Consider the following 19,155-nt stretch of genomic DNA (forward strand, 5'->3'; position numbering starts at 1 on the left):
CGAAAAACAACACACAACCTAACCAATACAAAACAGGCAACTTATAGAACACATAATCAGACACAAACGGACACAGGTGCAATAGACAGACAAAAGCATTCAACGGTGGCAGCTAGTACTCCGGGGACGACGAACGCCGAAGCCTGCCCGAACAAGGAGGAGGAGCAGCCTCGGAAGAATCCGTGACATTCATGAGGTAGCTTCATGAGGTAGTCACCTGGAATGCATTTCAATTAACAGGTTGACCTTGTTAAAAGTTAATTTGTGGAATTTCTTTCCTTCTTAATGCGTTTGAGACAATCAGTTGTGTTGTGACAAGGTAGGGGGGGGGGGGGGGGGGGGGTATACAGAAGATAGCCCTATTTGGTAAAATACCAAGTCCATATTATGGCAAGAACAGCTCAAATAAGCAAAGAGAAACGACAGTCCATCATTACTTTAAGACATGAAGGTCAGTCAATACGGAACATTTCAAGAACTTTCGAAGTTTCTTCAAGTGCACTCGCAAAAACCATCAAGCGCTATGATGAAAGCGTTCCAGGTGAAGCTGGTTGAGAGAATGCCAAGAGTGTGCAAAGCCGTCATCAAGGCAAAGGGTGGCTATTTGAAGAATCTCAAATATGAAATATATATTGATTTGTTTAACACTTTTTTGGTTACTACATGATTCCATATGTGTTATTGCATAGTTTTGATGTCTTCACTATTATTCTACAATTTAGAAAATAGTAAAAATACAGAAAAACCCTTGAATGAGTAGGTGTTCCAAAATGTTTGACCGGTATTGTACTTGCGTGCGTGCGTAGGAAGACTGGATGGGGCCTCTGAGGCCATTTTCAAAGGAACAATGAAGCTGACACAACATGGAGTGACCTTGAGTTAGAGGAAAACTGAAACACACTGAACAGTAGTCACAACATGGAGTGACCTTGAGTTAGAGGAAAACTGAAACACACTGAACAGTAGTCACAACATGGAGTGACCTTGAGTTAGAGGAAAACTGACACACTGAACAGTAGTCACAAAATGGAGTGACCTTGAGTTAGGGGAAAACTGAAACACACTGAACAGTAGTCACAACATGGAGTGACCTTGAGTTAGAGGAAAACTGAAACACACTGAACGGTAGTCACAACATGGAGTGACCTTGAGTTAGAGGAAAACTGACACACTGAACAGTAGTCACAACATGGAGTGACCTTGAGTTAGAGGAAAACTGACACACTGAACAGTAGTCACAAAATGGAGTGACCTTGAGTTAGGGGAAAACTGAAACACACTGAACAGTAGTCACAACATGGAGTGACCTTGAGTTAGAGGAAAACTGAAACACACTGAACGGTAGTCACAACATGGAGTGACCTTGAGTTAGAGGAAAACTGAAACACACTGAACGGTAGTTAACACTTGAAGCCAACCGGTATGATGTACTCACACATTGATGTGTTGTGAGACTTGTCATAAGCACGTTATAACCCCATTATGCATTGGTTTATCTCATAACAATTCTGAGTTATCATCAGCCACTTTGATTCAGTAGACCAATTACCACATAAAAAGTTTATTATAAATCTTTATATTATAAATGTTATCATATTATATGTTAATGCTAAAACATAATAAGAACTTATAAGAAGTAATACTACATTATACTGTACCTGTTGTCTTTCATTTAAGTGATACTAGCAGGACCGTCGCTCTCTCTTGCATAATTGTTCTGTCTATGACTGGTCAGTTATCATTGTTCAGAGTCAGGACCGGTATTCATAAAGCATCTTAGTAGGAGTGCTAATCTAGGATCAGGTCCCCTCTTTGCATTTAATCTTATTCATGATGATCTAAAACTGATTCTAGATCAGCACTTCTACCCTGAGAGGCTTTATGAATACGGGCCCAGGCCTAAACCACCTCATAGTGAATTAAACTAAACTGATTCTAGATCAGCACTTCTACCCTGAGAGGCTTTATGAATACGGGCCCAGGCCTAAACCACCTCATAGTGAATTAAACTAAACTGATTCTAGATCAGCACTTCTACCATGAGAGGCTTTATGAATATGGGCCCAGGCCTAAACCACCTCATAGTGAATTAAACTAAACTGATTCTAGATCAGCACTTCTACCCTGAGAGGCTTTATGAATACGGGCCCAGGCCTAAACCACCTCATAGTGAATTAAACAAAATATTCAGTACACAAGACTCAACCAATGAAACACTCTCAAACTACAGCAAACTGCTGTATTGTGCTTTGAAACCCTGTGTTTAAGGCTATGTGATAAATTAAAATATCTGGCTGACATGGCAACCTGAATTAATTTACATGGCTAATTTCCATCAGAGTAGAGCGTGTGTTTCCTTCAGGCAATAAAGACTGTTATTTATCATCATCTGTAATATTCCCCACTAGCACCTGTTCCTTCATGTTACTACAGACAACATATACATCATGTTAATATGGTCCATATTCTTTCATCATCATAATGATGATCAAATCTAGCTATCAATCCATCATCAAAATATTTCCAATACATGAGAGAGAGAGAGAGAGAGAGAGAGAGAGAGAGAGAGAGAGCGAGAGAGAGCGAGAGAGAGCGAGAGAGAGCGAGAGAGAGAGAGAGAGAGAGAGAGAGAGAGAGAGAGAGAGAGAGAAGAGTCAGTCTTCTAACTACTGTTTCACCTTATTCAATCATGTAGCTACACACTGTCTTTATGGTCACTTTAAACAAGGTCCATCTTGTGAGGGTAAATGAAGCCTTCATAAACCATTAAGAGGTCTACATGGAGACCTCATAAATAATGTACAAGCAAATGTCATACAATACCAGGGTGATATAACAGGGCCCTTACATCTAGTGCTTTGGCAAACCCTTAAGCCACCCTTTATACAATATAAACATAGTTTAGAAGTGATTTGTGGAGCATTTAGGGTTAAGTTTGACTGTCTACATCACATTGTGAAGTAGTGCTTGTTATAACAGAGTCATGTATATTAACGGTATGCTGACACAAAGACTGATCTGAGAACAGCGCTTACGAGAAATAACCTTTTTTAATAGTTGAAATAAATACTAATTTATACATGCATGATCCAAAAAAAACACATGAACAATACTATGGTAAGTCTGGTAGATAGTGTAAAACCTATGGCACACACTCACAGCAGCTTTTACCCATTTTAAGAATTTCACACATTGAAAAACACAAGCGATGGAGGACACTCTTCTTCTTACTTCCTACTCTCACTAGAGCACATGTACATCTACTACAGGTCACCTGGGGGTCCATAGGTCATAGGTCATAGGTGATAGGTCACACACACGGCAGGCTACATCCATCATTTCATATCTGGCGTTTTCACCATAGCTGAAAACTGAGGTAAACTTTATCAGGTTTTAAGATCATTGTATGTTTGTTTTTGGCAAAGAGAAGGCCAACAGGTGTATGTAAATAGGAGACTGAGTTTAAGTTGTCTGTTTCTTACGGTGAGGTTCTGGTCACATCCAGCGCAACCAAAACCTTGTTTTCCGATGTTGTTACTTCTAAGCTCAGTAAAACTCCAAACACAGCACACCTATCTCATCCGTAGAACCAGATCCAGACTCCTTCCTTTGTGTTCGCTCTCTGCTCTCACTCAACCTCCCGACCCTAAACGAACTGGGCCAATCCGAGCCAGTCTCTTTGGTATGCCAAAACAAGGAGATAGAGATGGGATTTTTTCTCATCCACGATCACTTCTAGAATGGGTTTATTTCTATTTCTTTATTCAACTAATTCACAGAATGGGAATTGACTGGCGGTAGAGTCCTGGGTGAAGACCTCTCCCTTAGCGCCTGTGAGAGCAGCGTGCAGCCGTCCGACACCGCGCACGCCGAGTTGCGCAAGCGCTCCCTGTAGTCTGCCATCTTAGTACTGCTCTCTGGATGCTGGGAGACGTCCCGGAGGCCCTGAGTGAGGAGGACACACGCTGACACCACGCTCATGGCGCCGCCCAGAACCGCCGTCTGCACACCCTTCCCCTCAGGCGACACGCTCGCCGCCCGGCCTAGAAACTGCGGTTCCGTGGCGAACCCGACCAATGCGTTTACCGCTTGGACCAGCGCCGCGCTGAACAGGACGCAGCGGTTGCGCGTCAGCTCACTGGGCTGCGTCTTGACTTCACGGACGCAGGCCAAGAGGGCCGTGCCGCTCGTGCTAATGCTCTTGACGCTGAGCTTGAACTGTTCCTTGGCGAAGCGGTCCTTGGACCTCTCGCTGGCCAGGCCCGAGGCGTCTGTCAGGGTCTTGAGGCTGCGGGAGATGTTCTGAGATAGCTCCAGGAGTAGCTGGGGCGTGAGGTCCGGCAGCGATGTGACCCGGAGGATGCTGCAGCTCTGCTCCACCTCGTGGCGGCACCGTGTCACTTTGTAGCGGTCCACCAGCCCTGGCAGACACGGCTGAGAACCCGTGGTCTCTACCGCCGCTAGGTAGGCGGCATGCGCCGAACACTCGGTCAACGACACCACCAGGTCCCCCATCTCTAGTAAGCGGTCTCCCACCTCGACGAAGCGGCCCATATTGAGCTGCGACTGGATGTCGTGGGTGAGGATGGAGAGTTCCTTGGTGCGGGCGATGACCGTGTCGCGGCACTGCTCGAAGGTCTCGGCCACAGCCACGCCGTCCGCGGTGACCACGGGCCGTGTCTCGCTGCAGAGCAGGAGGAGGTCGGCAACCAGCTGCATCTTGCCCTTACACGTGTCACAGATGGACGACAGCTTCTTCCTCTGCTGCACGCTGCTGCTCTGTGTGCTGCTGGAACCCTCGCTAGCTGACCTCCCTGAGCCACTACTAGCCATAGTAGGGGGGTCAAGCTGCTCGATTAGTGGGGGGGTTTCAATGAGAAACGTGTTTTACGTCGTCACACAGTCCATGGTCAGAAAGCGTAGTTTAAGACATTGTTATTGACGATAACCCACACCCCTATATGTGTAAAACTGTGAGTTTGAACTGGCCAGAGAATATTCCTTATAGTCCTTCAGAGTATATGTAGTCCACTGTATGTGTCAATGTGAGATTGCGAAAAAGCACAGGGCATCGTATTCTCAAAGTAAACATTTGCTGAGATCAAATTAGAATTTCTATGTCATGGTACTCCAGCTCATTATTCACATACAAAGTACGGCTTGGAATTCTGTTGGGGTTAAATTAGTACCTTGGTTTTGAGCTATGATCTATAAAATTAACTATTCTAAACAGTCACTTCCTTTTCATTTTTTGGTGACGAGAATCCCTTCAAATGTTAACTTTTCATTTACTCAGTGTTTATAACTTATTCGTTGTCATGTTTACATACTAACTAAAATGCCCTGGAAAAAAAACTTCAACCACCTGCTAATATCTATTGTAGTCCCAGGTTTTCGCAAAACAGAAAAATTCACAGGTTATTGTAATAAACTATATTAGTCAAAATCACACACTAAACTGCAGTGCCACCAAGGTGCCTATACTTCAGTGCAGACTGTACAAAGATAATATTAAAAGTTATGAATCTAATAAAATCAAAAAAATATTATCGATCTGATAATATTTGAACTGATAAACTACAACTTTAAGACGTGTCCTTTTTTCGGATTAAATTTTCTCGAGAACACGATAGGATCTTAAAATACCTGCTTGCTTGAGGGCAGGGTGTATGTGAACCGTATTGTCCGTTGAAGTGTACCCACTAAATTTGACCACCCTAGTTTGACCGGGAGGCTGGCTCATTCCAGTTACAAGGAGAGCACCACCCAGACTGTTCCGTTCGACCACTCCTCGCTCCCTCTGCCTTTCCTGCATCATCATTACATGAGTCTTTCCAAACAGAAGGCTCCAAAAACGCAACAGGCCAATTGCACTGGCCCTCCCGCGACTTTCAACCTCTTCTTTTTCATACACAGTCCCGTGATAGACACTTGTTCGTCCAGCAGGTTCGATTCCATAGGCATATCTATTGTCCATAAGCACTTCTTAGCAAAACGCGGGGAGTGAATGTCTTGTCCGGAATATCCTGTGTCGGGTTTCGGTTTTGATATCCATAGCAGTCGTGTCCCTGTTGAAATTATGGCCTAAACTCCTGAACACGTCTTAAACATTATTTCACAACTAACATGTCGGTCGACCACAAGACATCACTGAAAAATGAGTGGTGGGGATTCCAAACTGAAAGTCAGTTGTGCTCTCTCCCGCTACATCTTCTGTATAGCCTAGTATCAGGAAGCGGGGAGGGTGTGGTCGCACTAGAACGGCTTGATTGTAGCGAAGTAGCAACACAGGCAGCGAGGCAAGAATGATAGTCTTCCGCTGAAATAATATGTAACTTTAAAACTGTGTTTAAAGTCAATCTGGCGCGTCAATATACAGCCAAAACGCCTGGCGCGCGCTTATCAAAAGGTCCAATACGATTCCACAGTTGTCCCGGATAGTTGCTGGCTTTCCTGGTGAGTTTTATGGTCCGGGTTTTAGGGCAGACTGCTCCCTCTGCCATGAGCCAGCCCTTCCCGAGGCCCCGACGTGGGTGCATTCGACTACCGGTGTAAGGGCAAAGTTACACCCAAAACGCAGTTCTACAAAATGACCGACAGTCCGCCCTGCATTTCATTTATTTGGTTTCCTTAATTTCCCTACTCAAAAACAATCAAACCGTGTGATACTGCGAGACCGCGCCGTTCTTTCTTATACAAGTCCAAACTTATTTTACACTGCTCATATTGACTGCTATAACACAGCTGTTGGATTCTACTAGAATGAGTGGCTTCTTTGCTGCGCTTTAATTTTTACTTTAATTTTGTGTTTCGTGTTTCACGACGCATTGGCTACGTTTCCACTTCCTGAGCTTGAGCTATTAATTACCAATGATGTAAATAAACCCTGGATTGCTAATGTTATTACATTTTAGTCATTTAGCAGACGCGCTTATCCAGAGCGACTTACAGTTAGTGAGTGCATTTTTTATTTATTTTTCATACTGGCCCCCGTGGGAATTGAACCCACAACCCTGGCGTTGCAAGCACCATGCTCTACCAACTGAGCTACACAGGGCCATTATGTATTGGCCATTGTGAGACTTTGAATCCACTGGAGCAGTCCTCCATAGGAATGAATGGAATTCTACAGTATTTCAAGTAAATGTTTTAAGGAGAAAATTACATGTATTTAAGTATTTTTGTTGTTGTTGTGGGGACAGTAACATTAGCAATCTCAAAAAAGTATACTTTAAGGATTTAAAAAATATATTTATATATATTTTTATGTTTAGCTCACATAATATAATTTAAAAGTATGCGTTAAGGTGTCTGTAATGTAATGAATGTGGCAAAAACAAATGTAGACATTAATAAACACATTTATATAGCTTTCTAAATATTTTTTACAACGTTGGGGGTGTGCCTAAATGGAGGCATGGTGACTTCAACACAGCACATCTAGTGTATCTATAAATCATTGGCAATAACTCATCTATTACACAGAATCAGCCAATCTGATTTAACTCACAACGAATGACATTAGGCTAAGGGCAACAATGTATTCTAAGAGATTGAACTATGATTTATTAATTTTTATTAAACGGTATTAAGACTATCTCAAAATAAGAGAAACAGACTACAGAACTCATGTTCTGTACCATAGCAGAAGCATATCATAGCCATGGATGCTTGCATTTTGTAAAGAGTGTGTAGGCCTATTTAATTTGAGTTTAAAAATGGTTTTACTGACCACCTTTCTTAGGCCTATTTCTGTATCTGTCCCAAATAGCACCCTATTCCCTACATAGTGCACTACTTTTGACCAGAGCCTATATGGCACTATATCGAGAATAAGGTCCCATTTGGGATGCAGCCCAAATGGCAGCACTCTTTCAAATCTCGTCATCATATCTGCAGAACATTTTGGGCCTTTGAATACTTGACAAAGTTCTTTATTCCTTGAAAACTATAAAATGCTATCCAGTACAGTTTGAGCAGGGTTGGTATCTCAGCATCCCTTGAGAAATATATTTCTATATACTTCAATGAGACAATTAACTGAAATCAACTGATTGAAAGTTATATATTTGTGTCACATCAATCTTATTATTAACAGACCTACATTTGGGAATTAATATAAATATAATATGGATATGTTTTATCACTCGGAAGGCTATGACTTCTTTTTTTTAAATGTAAAAACAATATGCTTTGAGTGTTTTTTTTCTTGATATAGCTGATACAAGTAATCTTATCATGCTGGTTTTGTGCATCATACAAGTATATAATAGTACATATATAGGTGTAATGTTATTTACTATGTGGATTGTGCTAATGGATTTCAAAAATATATAAACCCTACCGCCTTATGTTGTGCTCTGACTAGTCCAAGAGCCACAGTATTTACTATGGACAGCGAAATCTGACTCTTCTCTCTCTGTTAATGGTGGTGACATCACTGACATTGCCCACTCACAGAAGACAGAGAGGGTAAAGCTGGGATGTGAGGGAACCAATAGGAGAATGGAGAGAGGGACCAATACCTAAGGTACTCTAACCCCCGTAGGCTTGAACGGTTACGTACTGTGTTCACTGCAGTTACAAGAACTGTGAGTCACAGGGAAGTAGAATACCTGTAATGTATGTCAATGTAGTGTTGGATCTATTAGCTGTAGTATAATTGTGATTCAAAATAATTCAAAAGAACCAAAACCAAGGAGTACGGTATGACTCAACAAGTCTTATTTTATTCTATTATATTCACAGCATACCTTCCAGACTCCTAGAGTCAGATAACAAGCAAGAAATGCAATACATGAACCGTCACAATGCAATACAGTGTGTGTGTGTGTGTGTGTGTGTGTGTGTGTGTGTGTGTGTGTGTGTGTGTGTGTGAAAAAATGTATGCACTCACTAACTGTATGTCGCTCTGGATAAGAGCGTCTGCTAAATGACTAAAATGTAAAAATATGTGTGTGTGTGAATCACTCTTCCACAGAGTCCTATAGTTTATGTAAACTCGTCATAAAGCATTTAGCTACACCCCTATAACATCTGCTAAACACATGTATGTGACAAATAAAAATTGATTTGATTTGATAAATCAACATGAAATATTTTTAAAATATATATATATATATTTAATTTTGGTATCACTATCAGCCAATAAGTGTGGCCCTTTTTGTCTGAGGAGGTAGTGTGCTTTACTACAAGGAGGCTAAATAATGTCTAAATAATATTCAAGTCACTAACGGTCCCACTCAACCCCCAGACCTACACAGACAGCCCATCTGAGCAGAGCTGTGTGTGTGTGTGTGTGTGTGTGTGTGTGTGGGAGACTGTGTCCGTGTACGTTTGTGTGACACTGTGTGTGTGTTGTGTGTGTCTTGGAAGCAGACAGCCTAGCTTCTGCTGCTAAGGCCACAGGTTGTGCATTGTCAGTCTCTCTCACACACAGCTGCACAGGGCACGGTGCCATTGGGTGGAGTAGGCCGGAGAGGAAACGCTTCAGTTTCTGTCGACTGGCCCAATCTCTGCTGAAGCACTACTGACCCCATGTACTGTGCTATAGCCTACACACTACAGGAGCATTTGAAAGAACAGGCATCCATCCAGTAAAGAGTGAAGAGTAAAGTTGTAAGCTGAATGGTTCAAATCATACAGTGACTCAATCTTGGGGTACCCAAGCAGTAATAATAGTGGGTTGGACCCATAGAAATTGAATTTGATATGTTTGTTTCCAAAATAAACCTGTGATGATATTGTGTTATGAATCATGTTTTCACATGTAAAAAGCTTATTGAATTGCATCTTATGTAGCTAGCCTTCAAAATGCTAACTACATTTTAAAAAACATAAATAAAAATAAAAATATATATTAAAACATTTTCCATAAAGTATATATTTTTTTAGATGACTATTGTTACTGTCCCCACTACAACAAAAAAATACTTAAATAAATGTAATTTTGTCCTTGAAACATTTAATTGAAATACCGTAGAATTCCATTCATTCCTCTGGAGGACTGCTTCTACTGGGGAGTGCCAATATGGCCGACTGGTGGCTTCAAAGCCTCTCAATGGCCAATACATATAGATGGGTTAGCTGACAACGTCATGAAAACCATGCTAATTCTTCAATGGGGCAGAAGTCCATGAGTTGTTGTGATTCTGGATATCCAGATTGCTACCAACAATGACAAAAAACTGCCATGTGTGGAATCGGAAGTGACTCGTTTCAGCTAGTTTGATCTTGTTCTTGATACCATGTCGTGTGAGGTGTTTTGACTGATTTCATGTCAATGCTAATATAGCAAAAATTTGCTAGCTAGCTAACCAACAACTGTAACGATGTATTTGAGAGACAACAGTGGCATGTATTAATGGATGCCAAGGGAAGCCAGGCTTCCCCAAAAAAAATTACAGAAAAAAAGAAAAAAACATTCAATAATGTATATTTTGTCTCTTTGTTTTTCATAATTGTCCTTCAATTCACAAGAGGCTGAATGTATCTCCCTGGAGAAAGCATCCGAGCGAGTGAAACAGTACCTCTGTTCTCTGTCTCTGTACAGTATGTGTAGGTCAAAAAGAGAATTACATTGTTGCCGCCTGTAATGTTGAATTGCAAAAATGCAAGGGAAGCCAGTGAGCATTTGGCCTCCCTTGATAAAAAAAAGTAAAATAATAGAAAATAAAATAGTAAAATAATAAAAGTAAAATAATAGCCAGTCAGCATTGAGCTAAACTGAGTGACCTCAACCATGAATGGTCCTGGCACACCAAAAAAAAAGTGTAAAGGGCAGCCAGTTTGGATTTGGCTTCACACCAATCACATCACATCGAGAGCAAAATGTAATTGACAGAAAGAATTTGAATTGTTGCATCTCGTTGTGTTGTTGTCCTCTGGTGGCTAGCTGGCTAGCTAAAATGGTCCCTTTCCTAAATTAGCCATGGATGGAGATAGGGATTTGGACTTGTATTTTTACTTAATTCTCCGTACTGGCCAATGATTATAATGTTGATTCTGATCAGACTATAACTTCATACATTGTGCCCCTGGCCTGAGAGGATGGAAGTTCAATATGTAGCTAAATGTAGTAGGCTAATGTTAACTAGCTGGCTCATCGTTGCCCATTAAAGGAAGTTAGGCTAGTGAGCAAGCATTTCAGCCAGGTAGCCTAGGACAACAAAAACTAAAAGTGTGTGTCATAGACCGTTTCATCAACATCAAAGAGAGGAGGATGGCATTGGCATTTCTCTACAAGTAGGGTGAATCAACATGTATTTTCTACTTGCACAAACACACACACACACACACACACACACACACACGCACACAGTGGTTGAAAAAGTACCCAATTGTCATACTTGAGTAAAAGTAAAGATACCTTTAATAGAAAATGACTCAAGTAAAAGTCACCCAGAAAACTTCTACTTGAGTAAGTCTAAAAGTAATTGGTTTAAAATATACTTAAGTATCAAAAGTAAAAGTATAAACCATTTCAAATTCCTTATATTAAGCAAACCAAACGGCAGCATTTTCTTATTTGTTTTATTTATGGATAGCCAGGGGCACACTCCAACACTCAGACATAATTTACAAACGAAGCATGTGTGTTTAGTGAGTCTGCCAGATCAGAGGCAGTAGGGATGACCAGGGATGTTCTGTTGATAAGTGTGTGAATTGGACCATTATCCTGTCCTGCTAAGCCTTCAAAATGTTACAAGTACTTTTGGGTGTCAAGGAAAATGTATGGAGTAGAAAGTACAATATTCTCTTAAGGAATGTGGTTAAGGAAAAGTAAAAGTAGTTAAAAATATAGATAATAAAGTAAAGTACAGATACCCCAAAAAATAAGTAGTACTTTAAAGTATTTTTACTTAAGTACTTTACACCTGGCGCACACACACACACACAAATCAGAACCATGGACAGCCACATCATATTTAGCTTACGTGGATTGGACTAAATTGTTTTTGGTATCTTTTAGTTGTCACTGTATTAGACTAAGCATAGGTGATTTGATGATGTGGAAATGTTGTAGTTGAAATGGTGCTGGAATAGTGGAGGCAGCTCCTTTTTTTCTTTATGACTTGCGGTAACTCTCAGTGGTTCTAAATCAATAGTTGTTTTGTGGTCCGAAAATGTTGGAAACATTAACTTGCTTGACCATGCTGTAGGTCATGTAACTGTTTGTTACATGCAATATGCTTTGTGGACTTCACCAGACAGAGGTTGCTCTCCGGTTTTGTGATGAAACAAAGGTGTGGTTGAATTTATTCTGCCACTGTGTCTTCTTATATCACAGTGACAAGGCATATGAATTAACAGGATTTATAGAGCAAACAACACAATTATCACAACATAGGTTGTAATATGGCTTTTTTGTCTGGCTTGGCTTTCCCAGTGATTTTACCAAAGTATAGCTACTGAGAGACAAGTGCTCATTGTGCAAATGTATGTTTTCAATAAACATTGGAGACTAAATATAGTTTACATGTTGTCAACAACCAACAACCCGACCCATAGTTGAGCACACATCGGTTTTGTTGCTAAACAACCAACCCTTCCATAGCATCAGCAATCCAGGGTTTATATACATCATTTGATTGTAACCAATCCCCATTTCCTTCGTCACGTACCCTCCACCTCCTCTGAGGAAACACTCTCAGCCAATCACCGTTCACCATCTGTAAGCATGGCGGCGGACTTCAGGTGGAGATGTGCTGTGCTTTTGCTCTGTACGTATTTTATATGTATTTTAGCAACGGACGGTGAAAATAACAAGCCCAAGAAGAAGAAAGATATCCGAGATTACAATGATGCCGATATGGCACGGCTTTTGGAGGAATGGGAGGTAAACAACACGCTTTTAATTCGGTTAATAGCCGTTTTTCAGTTACCTAGACAGCTACTGTAGCTAGCTTCTCAGCTAACTAAATAGCTAATCAGAAAGCTAGCTAAATAACATGACCAACATATTTCCTGTCTGATCTTCGTAGCTTGCTAAATAGTTACTTGACCAAAAATATTGCTCAGTCCTCATTAACTGGGTATAGCTATCACGCAACATCATAGCTATAGTCCATTGTTATTGTACTAAATAACTAGCTAACCTTAACCTGCTAAGTTAGCTATACGTTAGTTAATGAGTGAACAAGCTAACGTTAACTAAACAGTAACTCATCTTGTTTCACGTGATAGATTCTTTGTAGCTTGGTATCCCCTCGTTTCACTCGCCACACAACTTTCTTTGATATCTAGCTAGTTAACAAGGATAGGAACAGAATAGTAAATTAGCTGTCTGAACGAATAGCTTTGTCTTTGCATTACTGAAGCACTTGTAGTCAATGATATCATTCATTGTGTAATATCTAAAACTCAGTCATATCTCCCCGCTTCCTTCAGAAAGACGACGACATCGAGGAGGGCGACCTCCCTGAGCACAGACGGTCCCCACCGCCTATCGACTTCTCCAAGGTGGACGCTTCTAAGCCTGAGGAGCTGCTGAAGATGTCCAAGAAGGGAAAAACTCTGATGGTGTTTGCCACGGTGGCGGGAGAGCCTACGGAGAAGGAGACTGAGGAGGTGACCAGTCTGTGGCAGAGCAGCCTCTTCAACGCCAACTTTGACATCCAGAGGTAGGCCTAGGCTGTAGTCTAATGCCGCATTTCTCAAACCTTTCCTCCTCCTCTTCTCCTTCTATTGTATAATGGCGGTCCGCAAAACTATTGTGCTGGAGTGTGCAATCTATCACAGTTGGCCTAATTCTGTACAATTAAGATTTGTTTTTAAAAATAAACAAATAAATCACTACAAATTTCTAACAAATTCTCCCCCTCCCAAAGACCCTCCCAAGCTCTTCAAACTTTATCTCTATCATATTGAGACAATCTTTAGGATTATTTAGCATTTCAAAAATCATGTTGATAGTAACATCTGTTACCCCCAATAACTCTGTTGCTGTATCACAATAATCTTCAACCTGGCATTTCTGCTTTCCACAATCCGAGTCGTGGTGATCATCTTTCCAATGAAGGCTATGAAGTCAGTTTGATGTATTATCAAAGTGTCCTTTAACACAGCACATTAGAGCTGAGCAATATGGCCTACAAATCCGATCTCTATTTATTTATTTTTATTTATTTTTTAACTTATGGGCGATTCACATTATATCAACTTTAAAAAATGTTCTCAAAATAAGCTTTGTTTCACAATTAAAGGTCAAATACACTGCATTTCAAACAGTCAGCAATAATCCAATTAATTCACGGCTTGTAAAATTATACCTAGGCTAAATATAAGCTTTCAACCATGAGACCTACTAATAATTGAATTATTTTATCAAAATAGTTTAACCTGCTTTTTTCCAATAATCACTTATCTGGCTTTCAAGTCTATGAAGATGCCCTTTTTGTTACAAATGTAACCTGAACCATGCACATCCATTAATAATGACCAACTTCTGGTAGCAGGCAATATAGAAAATTAACAGGTCTCATGAACAATCTCTCAATCACAAGCCCACCTGCAAGTGACAGGGTTTGTACGGTCATGAAAATCCTGGAATGGAATTTTTTATGGTGTTTTCCAGGCCTGGAAAAGTTTTGGAAAATGATCAAATCTGAAAAGTCGGGAAAAATATTGTAATAATTTATGTTAATGTAATTTATTTAGACAGTCTCGGAATTACACTTTAGCGCGTCTGTGTTTGCGCGCATCACCTACATATGTGCAAGACGAGTGGGCCGTTGCTCAAGGAGAGCGAGACAGTCGGACATTTGCAGCAGCAGGTAGGCCTTTAAATAGAGAACAGACTAATAACTAGGTAGCCAATTCAAAACATTTTGTACTCTAGTTAACTGTTTAGCTATTATTAGCATGTATTCATGTTTTCGTCATGTCCTAGTGGGCTAAACTCCAATTCCATCTGTCAACATCTATATGATCCCTGTAGTGAGAAGCCAGCTAATCTTTATATTTAAAGTCTAGCCAACTTGGATCTACTTGTTTGCTAACAAGGTAGAACAGTCAAACTGTTATGAATACACCCTCCTGTCCGTCTCCAACTGTTTGAACCACATAGCCTGTTCACTTTGTTTAGATGTTGAAATCAAGTGGCCTACCTGGATACATGGCCTACCTGGCCCTGACATCCTTTAGAGCTCTTTGGTCTTGGCCATGGTGGAGAGTTTGGAATCTGATTGATTGATTGCTTCTGTGGACAGGTGTATTTTTATACAGGTAACAAGCTGAGATTAGGAGCACTCCCTTTAAGAGTGTGCTCCTAATCTCAGCTCGTTACCTGTATAAAAGACACCTGGGAGCCAGAAATCTTTCTGATTGAGATGGGGTCAAATACTTATTTCCCTCATTAAAATGCAAATCAATGTAATATTTTGACATGCGTTTTTCTGGATTTTTTTGTTGTTATTCTGTCTCTCACTGTTCAAATAAACCTACCATTAAAATTAGACTGATCATTTCTTTGTCAGTGGGCAAAAATACAAAATCAGCAGGGGATCAAATACTTTCTTCCCTCACTGTACATAACCTAACACACTAATGCGTAACCAAACACACTGATACGTAACCAAACAAAAATGTTGACAATAGATTTGTTCATTATTGTAAACAGGAAAGGTTTTCTTTATTCCCAGACTTAAGACTAATGTCCCGTGTTGTCCCTCCTCTCCCCTCGTACTGTAGGTTCGTGGTGGGCTCCAACCGGGTCATCTTCATGCTGCGAGACGGCAGCTTCGCCTGGGAGGTCAAGGACTTCCTGGTGGCCCAGGAGCGCTGCGCCGAGGTCACCGTGGAAGGTCAGGTGTTCCCCGGGAAGGCCGCCAAGGAAGATGGCAGCGCCAAGGCAAAGCAGCAGAATGAAGTGAACAACAAAAAGAAGGGCAAGAAGAAGTCGGAGGGCAAGAAACCCGACCTGGACGGCAACAGAGCAAGTAAAGCCAAGGTTGAACTGTGATTGGCTGATGATTGAGCGAGGGAGGGAGAGAGAGAGAGAGCGAGAGATGGGATTGGCAGAACAATCACAGGGCCTGTCCAGAACAGAAACAACCCCTAGCTTCTTTCACTTAAGTATTTCAGATCTGAGGCCAATGGTTAAAAGCAAAATGCATTTGACTACTACCTATCCTTTCAATCAGGCTTTATGGAGCTGCTACAGATCTGCAGACACTGAAGTGGTAGAGGCTAGGGGAAGGGACTTGGAGAGAGGTCCAACGGTGACTCAGCACAAGTTAGTTTTGTGGCAGTCTGTACTCTATCAAGCCTATTAAATCCAGGGTCAATGACTGACCTCAGAGCAGGTGTTAAAGTGTAGCTTTGAGGTTTACAGTGTCTTTTACACACCTGTCACTGAGTCTGAAGGTCAACATGTTATTTTGTACGGCTTGTCAATGACTTGTCTCTTTTACAATGTAGGGGCTGTGTCAGAGAATGTGAAAAATTGTATTTTGAAACGAGTTATGAATCCAACCAGTGCTTCAATATTACTTTTTGTCATTGTTTTCCACTATACTGTTCGACAAACAGTACATTTGTTAGAGGCATTGTATTTCATTATTCCAATAAAACATTTAAGTAATACAGGAAATGATTTGAGCACAAACTGATTTTCCTACATGTGCCAAAACCACTGATTTTAGAATTGAGAAAGGCCAAGTACTGCACTACGTAGGGAATGGGGTGTGTCATTAGGGACACACACATAGATAACTGTTGATTTCTTGTGTTCACCTTCAATAATACAGTTGAGTTCAGTATTGACTTGTAGCATACAATTGCAGTGGTCACATTGTACATGGATCTTCACTAAATTACAGAATAAAATGATTTTCTTTCTTTGTCAATCCTGTGAAAAGGGAGTCCTTGTTGGTTAAGTGAATGGGTTGCTTTGTGTAATATGACAACTGAGAGACATCATCTCCTCATCCTATTTTACCATTTTCCTCTTTTCCTCCCTGTCTTCCCATTTCTCACACTTCTTATTCTGGCGTAGCTGTCTGCCACATCCCTGAAGGGGTGTGTGTGTGTGTGAACACATTCCGCTTGGAAGGAGCAACAAATAAATGTAACTTGATAGTCATGTCCAGTCCAGTCCACTGCGTTATGAGACTATCTGCCTGTCCGTACAGACTCCCTCCAACTGTGTTGGGATTTGTATTGTCATGTTCTGTGTATCCCGTCTGGCATGTTATCTAAACGCTGGTGGACCGGAAGGAATGATGTTAAGCCTAGATTCAATCAGTTCAGCATTAACCTGCTATAACCAACAAACGTTCAGTTTTTAGTTTTCTGATATAATACTTGGGCTGGATTCAATCCTTATCATCTAAGTATCACGGAAGATCCACGTTAAAATGTAAAGGTAATTTCCCATTGAGTGGACATGCAGCGTTTACTGTTAATGCAGTCTCCGCGAGAGCCGGGGAACATTGCCTTATAATTGTCAATCACGCTATAAAGCGGATCTTCAGCACTACGGATTGAGTAGAGCGCCTGATTTTTCCTTTACATAAGCCAACAGAGCCCCAGTGTTGTGTTTTAGAAGCAAGTAGGAAGCTCACAGTGTTATTGGGAGCTGGAGCACTGCAGAGGATTGGAGGCATCCGCTTAACGAGTCCTCTCTCTAGCGCTCGCACTCTCTCAGCATGTGAGCATAGCTCGGCATTCCACAATGATTTATAATGGGCCTGGAACCACACCCTTTACTCTGAACACACACACACAAAGGAACCAGTGCATGAGAACCAATGGGGCTGGAGCCAACCATTGCCCCTTCTGATGGTAATTCCAACCTCCAGAACCCATTAACTTCTCCAATAACGCTGCAAACGGCACCCTATTACCTAGTGCACGTCTTTTGACCAGGGCCCATAGGGAATAGGGTGCCGTTTGGGACAAAGCCTAAGAATCCCAAACCAAAGTGTCTGTTGAAACGTGTAGGCTAATGGTTGAAATGTGGAACTGATGTGTTTCTTGGTTCAAACAATAATTGGATAACCGGTAGTAGAACATCAGAAATGTGTTACCGGAACGTTAACTGGTGTTTCTTTGCAGAAAGTCTTTATTGAGGTGCGCGCACACACACGCACACACACACACACACGCACGCTTATAAATTCAGAGTAACACTCAGTTCAGTTATTGATTTATTTCTGTACAAAAGTCATTTAAAGATGTTAAGTCATGACATTTAATTACTTTACAAGCCCAAGTCACATATAGTACATCACATCCATTTGGTGTAGGGTTAAAACAAAACAACGCGGTACCTACGATGGGTCATATTATGTCATATAGCAGTGTTTAGTATGATTGTTTTGAAATGCTATAGTATTATTTTTCTTACATACAATTCAGGACCAGAATACATTACAACTCAAAAGATGTCCCTTGTAGATTTTGTTCAATTGTGTCTGTACAATAAATAAGTATAAAATATATCTCTGTTATCAATCTGTGGAATTTTTAAAAACACATTTAAACATACAAAACACTAACAACTACCACGTCCGAAAAAAGACCAGCTATTTCGGGCAAAGGGAAACGTTTATCTGATTCTTGCCAGATTTGATGAAAAATCGCTAATTTATAATCAATTTATAAATTGCTTAAATAACATTTATAGTTTTGATTTGGGAATATTGTCTAAGACCAGATAGCACTTTAGAAGTGATCAAAAAATGTCCTTGGATATATTCAGGATCATTTTGGGGTTTCTTTACATGCTGGTATGTTTAATAAAACACAGACCGATGGACCACACACGTTGATATGAACAGTTATATGAAACCAAACATTGCACAATATCAAGTTAAAGATCTAGAGCTCTCACATACAGCACAGGGAAACAGCTTCTCTGGAATGGAATCTTAGGGCCAGATGGACTAAATGTTTGCACCTGGTGCAAAGTCTGGTGCACAGTTTGCACCTGTTTTTTATTCAGTAGGAGGGTAACACACACACACAAAAACAACATTAAATTGTCTTCATTTACCTAAAAAATGTATTCTGTTCATCATAAAAGGTCCAATGCAGCCGTTTTTATCTCAATAGCAAATCATTTCTGGGTAACAATTAAGTACCTTGTTTTTAATAAAAATGGTCAAAATGAAATAAAAAGAGCTTCTTAGCAAAGAGCAATTTCTCAAGCAA

At 40.8% G+C, this 19,155-nt stretch overlaps 2 protein-coding genes across 2 annotated transcripts; one reads left to right on the forward strand and one right to left on the reverse strand.

Annotated features, from left to right (window-relative positions):
* Nucleotides 1-3,031: 3,031 nt before the first annotated feature.
* On the reverse strand, nucleotides 3,032-6,752 carry LOC311116336 (talin rod domain-containing protein 1-like). The gene has a single exon (XM_084191430.1). The coding sequence runs from the start codon at nucleotides 4,831-4,833 to the stop codon at nucleotides 3,769-3,771; it is 1,065 nt and encodes a 354-aa protein (XP_084047556.1). The 5' UTR covers nucleotides 4,834-6,752; the 3' UTR covers nucleotides 3,032-3,768.
* Nucleotides 6,753-12,674: 5,922 nt separating this feature from the next.
* On the forward strand, nucleotides 12,675-18,443 carry LOC311116335 (LRP chaperone MESD-like). The gene is made up of 3 exons (XM_084191429.1): nucleotides 12,675-12,838; nucleotides 13,390-13,622; nucleotides 15,691-18,443. The coding sequence occupies exons 1-3, from the start codon at nucleotides 12,680-12,682 to the stop codon at nucleotides 15,959-15,961; spliced, it is 663 nt and encodes a 220-aa protein (XP_084047555.1). The 5' UTR covers nucleotides 12,675-12,679; the 3' UTR covers nucleotides 15,962-18,443.
* Nucleotides 18,444-19,155: the final 712 nt, after the last annotated feature.

Source organism: Coregonus lavaretus, assembly GCF_964263955.1.
Source record: "Coregonus lavaretus genome assembly, contig: HAP1_SCAFFOLD_1933, whole genome shotgun sequence".
NCBI classification, from domain to species: Eukaryota; Metazoa; Chordata; class Actinopteri; order Salmoniformes; family Salmonidae; genus Coregonus; species Coregonus lavaretus.